At 53.3% G+C, this 9,458-nt stretch overlaps 1 protein-coding gene across 1 annotated transcript; it reads left to right on the forward strand.

Annotated features, from left to right (window-relative positions):
• The first annotated feature begins 2,775 nt into the window (after positions 1-2,775).
• On the forward strand, positions 2,776-5,414 carry LOC119368810 (trihelix transcription factor ASR3-like). Its single transcript, XM_037633962.1, has 2 exons — positions 2,776-3,802; positions 4,602-5,414. The coding sequence occupies exons 1-2, from the start codon at positions 2,956-2,958 to the stop codon at positions 4,973-4,975; spliced, it is 1,221 nt and encodes a 406-aa protein (XP_037489859.1). The 5' UTR covers positions 2,776-2,955; the 3' UTR covers positions 4,976-5,414.
• The last annotated feature ends 4,044 nt before the right edge of the window (positions 5,415-9,458 follow it).

The following is a 9,458-nucleotide window of genomic DNA, read 5'->3' on the forward strand; positions in this document are numbered from 1 at the left end:
AAAGCCAAAGGCAACACCCGGTTATTGGCATCACTTGCTATTGCAACCAATAAAGTGCCCTTGTATTGTCCGGTCAAGAACGTGCCATCAATGGCGATAACGGGCCGACAATGCTCAAAAGCCCTCACGCATTGCTCAAAGGCCCAAAATGCACGTCCAAATACTCGGACGGTCCTCCCGTTGTGAATCAATGTTTGGTGCCCATGAGGCTCGAGCACGTGAACCATGCCTCGGTTTGTGGCGGCCATAACTAACAACAACCTAGGGAGTCGGTTGTATGCTTCCTCCCAATTGCCATACAACATCTTGAATGCGGCTTGCTTCGCCTTCCATGCCTTGCCGTACTTCACCTTGTAATGAAATATGGCTTTCACAAGGTCAATGACACTCTTGATGCTCATTGTTGGAAGTGTGGATATTTGGTTGGAAAACCTATAAGCGATGAACTCGGACGTGAGTTGTCTGTGTTGTTAGTACACAAGCTTGCCATCCGCATTCTTGTGTCAACACATGTGACTTGGTACACAACTCACTATGCGCCAAGTGGGACCTCCTTTCCATGACCTTGCACGCACAATCCATGGACATCTTGGCACTTCACATTTAACCGTGTAACGCACATTGACGTCCGAGTTGGCCACTCTATGTGGACAATAATGCGTAACCGAGTAGTTGTCGAGCCACATCTTCAATTCCAAGAAGGATTCAAACTCACAACCGGGATATATCCCGTTCTTGCCATCTTCCAAATCACGGTGAGAACTTGGCCTAGCTCCAAGAGATATACATCTGCCACCATCTACAACAGCTTCATCTGCGAGACTAAGATCCTTGAACAATGGTGTCTTGTGATCCCGCCCGAATATCTTCTGAAATGCTTGGGCCTCCTTGGGCGTGAACCCCTCCTCATCAACCTCTTCATCGGGACCATAGTCATCGGAGTCTGATGCATATGCACAGGAAAAAGGAATGGATTGGTCCATTGTCTCTTGCACATGATATTGCTCGAGATCACCCACATTGTTGTCATGGAGATCAACTTCGTTGTCATGCTCCTCGTACTCATAATTGTCCTCTTCAAAAGCTTCGTTTTGGTTGTTTGAAACCGGGATCAATGTTGGCCAAACTTGTTGTGTCAAATGAGGTTCACTAACTTAGATCTTGGTTCACGGGTTGGGGAGTACTAGCAACCAACGGGGAGGGGTTCCGGTTCAAATCCAAATGCAAACTAGACTCAACCTTCTTGGAGGCAAATAACTCAAGAGCCTTGTCTACAGATTCCGCAACCGTCTCCTTGTGTGCAACCCAACGTTGCTCGGAGTTCACACGCATTGTCTTCCAACGAATGTGCATTCCAAAACCAACATTATGCCTTCCCTCGAACTCAACAACGTCACTTGGGTCCATCCAATTCAAATCCTTCATCACTTGTTCCAAGATATTCGCATAGCAGGACTACTCTCAAACACCATGTCAAGCTCATCCGGGTCCGGCTCAACATTGCCTTTCAAAAAGGCCTCTTTATCCACATGATGAACATAAACACATGTTCTTCCCATCCCTACAATAATCAAAAACACACATATATATGAAACAATAAGCCCTAACATATATATGAAACAATAACCCTAGCATATATATGAAACAATAACCCTAACCCCCACTTAACAATAATCACAACCCTAACCATAGCATACCCTAACAACAACATAAAACACACATAGCCCTAACCCTAGCATAGTATGAAGCCTAACCATACCAAATTAGCAAAGAAACATAACATGATTCAACACAAATTTCCAAATCCAAGCCAAAACTAGGGTTTCCCCAAACTAGCAAGATTTAAGCAAATGTGACAATTCGTATGGATGAAAAAGAGGGGATCAGAGGAGATTACATTAGGGGAAGGGGGGTTGGCTTCGAAATCCACGGTCAAATACTCTGGATGTGCAAGATTTGAGAAGGGGAGAGGGGGAGAGAGGAGGGGCGCAAGGCTCAGGGTTTGGGTGGGGTGGGGTGCGGGGTGGGGGTGGGTGGGGTGAGAGGGTGGGGCCAGCCTAAGTGACAAACAGACTGTGCAGCGCCCTATGCTTCAGGCGCTGCACAGCTGGATGTGGGGGCGCCCCTGACCCCGGACTGCCACGCTGGCCGGGCATGCGGCGCCTAAGTCAAAGGCGCTGCATAGTGCAGTGCAGCGCCCGGCTATCGGGCGCCACACAAAATGGTCAGCATGTGAAAATTTTTAAGAGCAGTTCAGATCGTGAAATTGATTTCGTCTACGGGTCAAATATGTTTTTTTTTCGCTCCCTCGCTCACACACAAACATGGGGCCCCGCCACCTGTAACGCCACTGCCACATCCTTTCGGGCTCCGGGTCATTCCTAACTTCCGTTTAGAGGCTTTGTACAAAATCGACCGATCCAAACTACAATTTCAGTCACCTGATCGATAACAAAAACACAAGGAAGATGGGGAAAATGAGAGACGAGAAAGCGGTCAAGAAGGTACACGGGCGTCAGTGAGTGTGCGAATAGTAAGCGAGGCTCTGGCACAGATCCTGATCGCCTCACATGAGGGGAGAGGCGAGGAAATGCGTTCAGTTCCCACATGCCAAACCCTGCCACTGCCACCACCCTCCTCTCCCATCTCCACCCAGCACCCAGCCGCACGCACAAAACGCCCTCCGTTCGCGTACCACGCCCAACGCCGCGCGAAACCACGGCGGAAACGTTCGCTGGGAAACGGCGGGGAGGCGTGGGGGAGACGAGACGAGAGCGAGACCCCGTACCGTACCGCGCGCACCAAACGCCGTGCCATGTAAATACCACACCGCAACGCAGTTCGCAGCTCGCTCGCGCACCGCAACGCACCCACCCACCGCACCGCGTCCCGATGCCCCAGCCCGCCAGCCCAGCCTGCTGCTAGTGCGGCCGCTAGCTCTGTAGTTAGCTCGCCATGTCGGCGTCGTCGGACCCCTCGCCGTCCTCCTCCTCGGCCGCGGCGGCGGCGTCGGCGTCCCCGCTCGCCGCCTACCACGCGCACCCGCACCACCCCCACCCCCACCACCTGCACCTCTCCACGCCGCCGCACGCGTACCCGCCCGCGGCGCCGCCCCCTTCCCCGGCGTCCGCGCCCAGGGACTACCGCAAGGGCAACTGGACGCTGCACGAGACGCTCATCCTCATCACCGCCAAGCGCCTCGACGACGACCGCCGGGCGGGCGGGGGCGCGGGCGGCGTGGCCATGGCGGGCCCGTCCTCGCCGCCCACGCCGCGCTCGGCCGAGCAGCGGTGGAAGTGGGTCGAGAACTACTGCTGGATCAACGGCTGCCTCCGCAGCCAGAACCAGTGCAACGACAAGTGGGACAACCTCCTCCGCGACTACAAGAAGGTCCGCGACTACGAGGCCCGCCGTGCCTCCATCGCCGCCGCCCCGTCAGCGCAGCCGCAGCCGCAGACGCCGCTCCCGTCCTACTGGACCATGGAGCGGCACGACCGCAAGGAGCGCAACCTGCCAACCAACCTCGCCCCGGAGGTCTACGACGCGCTGCTCGACGTTCTCTCCCGTCGCGCGGCACGCCGGGGCGGCGCCGCGATCGCGCCCGCGGCTCCAGCCCCGCTCGCCCTGCCGCCTCCACCCCCTCCCCCACCACCGCCACCCTCGCCGCCGAAGCCTCTCCTCAATCAGCAGCAGCAGCAGCAACAGCAGAAGCAGCACCGTCTTCACCCTCAGCCTCCGCCACTTCTCCAGCTCCCGGCGCCCGTGGCACAGCCGTCGGTGCCGTCGGCGACGTCCGTTTCCGGTAATGCTCGGCGCGCGCCCGTTCCTACTTAACCCAAGCATCCGTCACTAGCTTAATCTATCCATGCATTGTTTAGTAATGTTCTTCAACTGACACGCGGGCCCACGCGTTATGATTGGGCTGGCAGATACTTAATCTAGGAGTACTTGCATTGAGGGCTGGCGTAATTATTTACCTCATGCGTTCCGCCGGGGCGTCACGTGATCGCTTTTTAACCTTTTTACTGTGGGTTATTCCCCCTCCCTCCCGGCCGGCCGGTGGCACCGTGGTAGCGGTAATAATGTTGGGTCGCCGTGCCTGCTGGAGTAAAGCTGCATGCAGTCCACGCACGGGAGTAAAGTTGGCCCAGAATCCAGCTATTTTCAGGGGTTTAGCTTCAAGAAATATTATACTTTGACACGTAACAGTACAGGAGTAGTATTGTATTGTAATGCTCGGTGCCTCTGGCATCTACCAGACTACCACTATAGCTATAGTTAGATAGGCCTGAGATGCTGCTGCTAGTGTATCATCTTTGCATGCAAACACTTTAAAAAGCCTGGGAGAAATCCATTCGGCGAAAGCCTGAATCCTTGGAGCAACTGACGAGCTCGCAAGCATGCATGCGAGAAAGAAAGCACCTTTCCCGCCTTCCGTTTCCAATCTTCTTCTCTTCACTTCTCGTGTGCACTTTTGTTCTTGGTTTGCTTTGCTTTGCTTCTGTCCAGTACAAGTGCTAGTGTGCGTGCAGTGTACATTGATTCAAGAAGCTAAACTAATTGTTGTGATGATGATCTTCTTGACAACCTTTGGTGTGTAGCCGAGGAGGAGATGACGGGGTCGTCGGAGTCCGGGTCGGACGGCCTGGACCTGGGCGGGATGTCGGGAGGCGTCGGCGGGAACGGCGACGAGCCGGAGGCGAAGCGGCGGCGGCGGGCGGAGCGGCTGGGGTCGAGCGTGGTGCGGAGCGCGACGGTGCTGGCGCGCACGCTGGTGGCGTGCGAGGACCGGCGGGAGCGGCGGCACCGGGAGGTGCTGGAGCTGGAGGAGCGCCGGCTGCGGCTGGAGGCGGAGCGCAACGAGGTCAGACGGCAGGGCTTCGCGGGCCTCGTGGCCGCCGTCAACGGCCTCTCCGGCGCCATCCACGCCCTCGTCTCCGACCACCACGGCCGCAGCGGCGACTCCTCCAGGTGATCATCAGCCAGCAGTTACTTTTTGCACCATGAAGCCTGCAGAGCAAGCGAGCAAACGCATGGAAAGATATGACACCGTTGGCACCAAGATTTGGAACGGGGTTGATGGATTCTTCGGGTCAAGGGACCGGGATGTAATTAAGGGCAATTGTTGGGAGGCTGGGCTGTGATTGAGCTGTAGTGATGACTTAGCTAGAATTTCATTTGGTCCGTAACGGTATATTATGATCGAGCCAAGCCGTTGCATGTCCATGTCGCTGTGCACAGTGGCTGTGATGTTGGCGTTGCTGGGGTTTTCTTCGGGTCTGTCGGTCGTGGACCGTGATGATTAGCAGCCTAGCAAGGTCGCTGCATGCTGTCACGTGATCACCGGCAGTAGGGCCCACATGCATCTCTCCCTCCCTCTCTATAGGTCAAGTGCGTTAAGCTTTTGGACGGAATGCCGCTTTTGCCCTCGTGTTGCATGCATGCACGCATGATCCTATCATGCCTGCATGTCACCTACGCAACCTACTTGTGGCGTTGTATCGGATCGGGTCGTACTACGTACATCGGTACATGTATGATTGTTCAACGACGAGTGTACTCAATGCAATCACCTGCCTATCTACGCCCGTCCCGTGGACTTGACTCGTGTGCCTAACGTGCCGTACGTACACGTATCTTGTGGCCACGCTCCGCTGTCGTCGATCTCTCCCCGTAAAGGCAGCTACCATACTGATCATGGATCGTGCAACATATCTTGCGAATTAAGTAATCTGCGACACGCTGATGAACTTTACAGATGATATGAAGAAGACAAGCACAATGTACAATACGTTTACATATGAGCTACTCTAACTGATAACTATCTACAGGCGGCCGGAAGATCAGCTCAACTGGTTATTGTGGGTGGGTGTCTGGGTGAGGCTAAATTTCGTGTTTTGACCCTTTTCTGAAACCTATTCAAGATTTGACCCTAGTTTGAAGAAATTTCGAGATCTGACCCGTTTGCTACCGCCAGAGTTCATGGCGGTAGGGTCTAACAGCCTACCGCCAGGGATTTTGGCGGTAGGAAACATCGCTACCGCCAAACGGGCTGGCGATAGCCTGCACAACCCTACCGCCAAGGTGCTTGGCGGTAGGCACGAGCACACACTGTGTTCAATACTTAGGAGGTTTTTGGTGGTAGGGCATGCAACCCTACCGCCAAAGTCCTTGATGGTAGGCTGTTATACCCTACCGTCATGGTTCCTGGCGGTAGCAAAAGGGTCAGATCTCAAAAATATTTCAGACTAAGGTTAGATCTCGAATAGGTTTGGAAAAAGGGTCAAAACACGAGATTTAGCCTCTGGGTGAGGTTAAACTTCAAGCTAGCTGACCTACGTAGCTTTTTTTTTAGGTGAGCTGACCTACATAGCTTGGGCCCTGAATTAGCAGAGCCCGACATGACAATGCCAAGCCTGAGCCCTGCCTTCGGCCCAAGATAAAACGTTGAATTGGAATTCAAAAACAAGGTGAACACTTTTTAATTGATAATCAAATATTGACTCTTTCCTTATTTCTGAGGTGGCAGATCTGAGTAATATTGGGTGTTGGACCGCTGAGAAGATTCTGACACATGTACCGCTGAGAAGATTCCCACTGGTCATAAGCACCATACATAATATGCACAAATCTCAAAACTAAGAGACTTCTTATTTGTTCTAGACTCTTTCATATTTCAATCATCTAATTTTTCTTTAGTAAAAGATCCCTCTTTTAAAAATTTATTGCTCCCTCCGATCCATATTACTTGTCGCTCAAACTGATGTATCTAACACTGAAATACATGTAGATACATCTGTTTGAGCGGCAAGCAATATGGGTCGGAGTAGTATTGACGATGCACAGTATGCACAGAAATACAAACACTTCTCATTTGTTCTACGAATCTTTCATACCTTAACTTAAAAGTAGGTTTAACAATAAGGACTGTGAGAGCAAGGAAAATGGAAGGAGGAGTAGTAGGGCTGAGAGGGAGGGGGGGGCATGGTAGGTGCGATCTTGATGCTAGTAAGGTCGATGGCGATCGATGACCATTGGAGCCAACAAGTAGTTATCACCTTTAGGCTTAAAAGTAGGATTGGTCAGGGTGTAGTTGGATCTTGACTCGGCGTTAACAGCGATGGAACCAAGAAGTGGGTTGTAGAAAAGAAGTGTGAAAACCAATGAAGAGGAGGAATTGGGTGTTTACAGAGAAAGAGGTAGGCGGTAATTCATGGTGCGCAAAGGGTAGCCGGAGCACGCATTACCTTGTTGAACGAAGAACTACTTTCCTTGTGAAAATAAAATCAGAACATATATAATTAAGTCCCATGTCCTTATGAACTTGCATTTGAAAATGCCCAGTTTTGCATACACTATGGAACAAAATACAAGTTTGTTGTGTTTTGTGGAATTGATATTGTTTCTATTAGTTTTTTTTTGGCCGAGACGCGGAGAAGTTTGTTTTTCAATGAAACTTTGGAAACATGTTAGAGACCTGAATATGTAGTTGCTTACCTGTTTGCGGGCTATTTTCACAATGCCGTCAACCATTTTCACCCCTATTGATATGATGAGCTATATTTTTTTTAACATGATAAATCACAGATCGCATATACGCTGACCCCCATAGTCGCACGCACTGACATCCACTCCCTGTGAGCTATCTGACATTGCAAGAAAGGTGAAGGACCTGAGGGCCAAGCTCCGGCGCTGATAAAGTCAGCGACGGAGGGACTCCGAAAGCGGCTTCGAGGCGTGTACGTGCATGCATGGATGGATCAAAAACAGCGAGGCGACGTGCGAAAGAAGGTACGTGCGTACTACTAAAAAGTGCTGGTACGATTAATAATGTTGCGGATTGCTAGTCTTGTCGTGTCGGTACGCTCTCTATATATGTGTGTGTGATGCGTTGGTCAAGGACGACATACGTACGCCAGCCGGGTCTGCATGTTTGGACCCCTCGGCGTGCATCGGCGGCATGCAGCGACCGACCGCCGACCCGACGCGACCCCATGCATGCGTCGCGGCGCCGGAAGTTTTAAGTGGTCTAGTTGGATGCATGCATGCATGCAGCCGGAGCGATCCAATTAAACGCGCTGCCGTAGTTGCCTGGGCCGGCCCGGCGGGAGCCCCACACGCGGGCACGCCGACGCCGGCCGGCCGGCGGTAGACACTTGCGCGTGCATGGCGCATGCATTTCTAGCTAGTCTAGTTGCTGGATTGATTTGACAATAAAATGAGTAGGACGCTATTATATCTCTAATGTAGTAGAAGGACGAAGCAATCGAAGACATGTTTTAATCATTTTTCCAAATAACGGGCCTCCTCCTCTACATGTCTACGGGACACAAACGAGCGTACCTTTGTTAGACTGTATTTAAACGTGTATATTGTAACGTTGTATACCACCTCATTATATATATATATATGTGATAGGCCACCCCTAGAGGGTTGTGCCGGTTCCCCCCAAAGCCTATTGTCTTACATGGTATCACGCTAGGTTACGTCCGCTTCCGCCTAAAAACCCTAAAACCGCCGCCGCCGCCGCCACCGCCGTCGCCGTCGCCCGACTGCTATGACATCCGCCGCTGCGTCCGGCTCCACCGCCACCGGTTTTCTGCCGGCCTCCCTCGCGGCACTTCTCTCGAGGCCGCTGGATGCCGCCTCCCTTCAGGCGCCGATCGGGACACGAAGCGTCGGCTTCCTCTTCGCGCTCCCGCTGGCTGCTACTTCGCCCGGGCAGGCGCTTGTGGCCCACACCGCCGCCGCCCCGTCAACCGCGGCTGTCGCGCCCTCGGCCACTGCGCCGCTGGTGGCGGAGGACGTCGCGCTGGCAGGCTTCGCGGCGTCAACCGCGGCCATCGTGCCCTCTGTCGCTGCGCCGGCTGCCCCTCTGACTGTCTCCACGGTGGTCTCACCTCAGCCAGTCTCCTCGATGGGATCGCAGCCGCCGCCGCCGTTTCACTTCGGCCATCTCATCACCATCAAGTTGTCGTCGGACAATTACATCTTCTGGCGCGCGCAGGTTCTTCCGCTTCTTGGGAGTCACTATCTGCTTGGCTATGTCGACGGCTCTCTCCCTTGCGCTCCTGCGCTGGTTGACAACGTGCACGATCCGGTCTATAATCCGGCTCACCGTGTCTGGACAGGGCAGGATCAGGCGAACCTCTCCTCCATCCAGGGGTCGCTCTCTCCGGCCGTTGCTGGGCTTGTTGTCTTCGCCAAGACGTCCCACGAGGCATGGACTATTCTTGAGCGCTCGTTTGCGGCACAGTCGCAGGCTCGTGTATCTGGGCTCCGTCGCCAACTTGGGGAGTGTCAGAAGCTTGACTCCACCGCCACTGAGTTCTACAACAAAGTCAAGAGTCTCGCCGACACGCTGGCCTCCATTGGACAGACCCTCACCGACTCCGAGTTCAACTCGTTTATTGTCAATGGTCTTGATGAGGAGTATGACGCCCTAGTCGAGATCATCA

This window comes from Triticum dicoccoides, chromosome 2B, assembly GCF_002162155.2.
Source record: "Triticum dicoccoides isolate Atlit2015 ecotype Zavitan chromosome 2B, WEW_v2.0, whole genome shotgun sequence".
NCBI lineage: Eukaryota > Viridiplantae > Streptophyta > Magnoliopsida > Poales > Poaceae > Triticum > Triticum dicoccoides.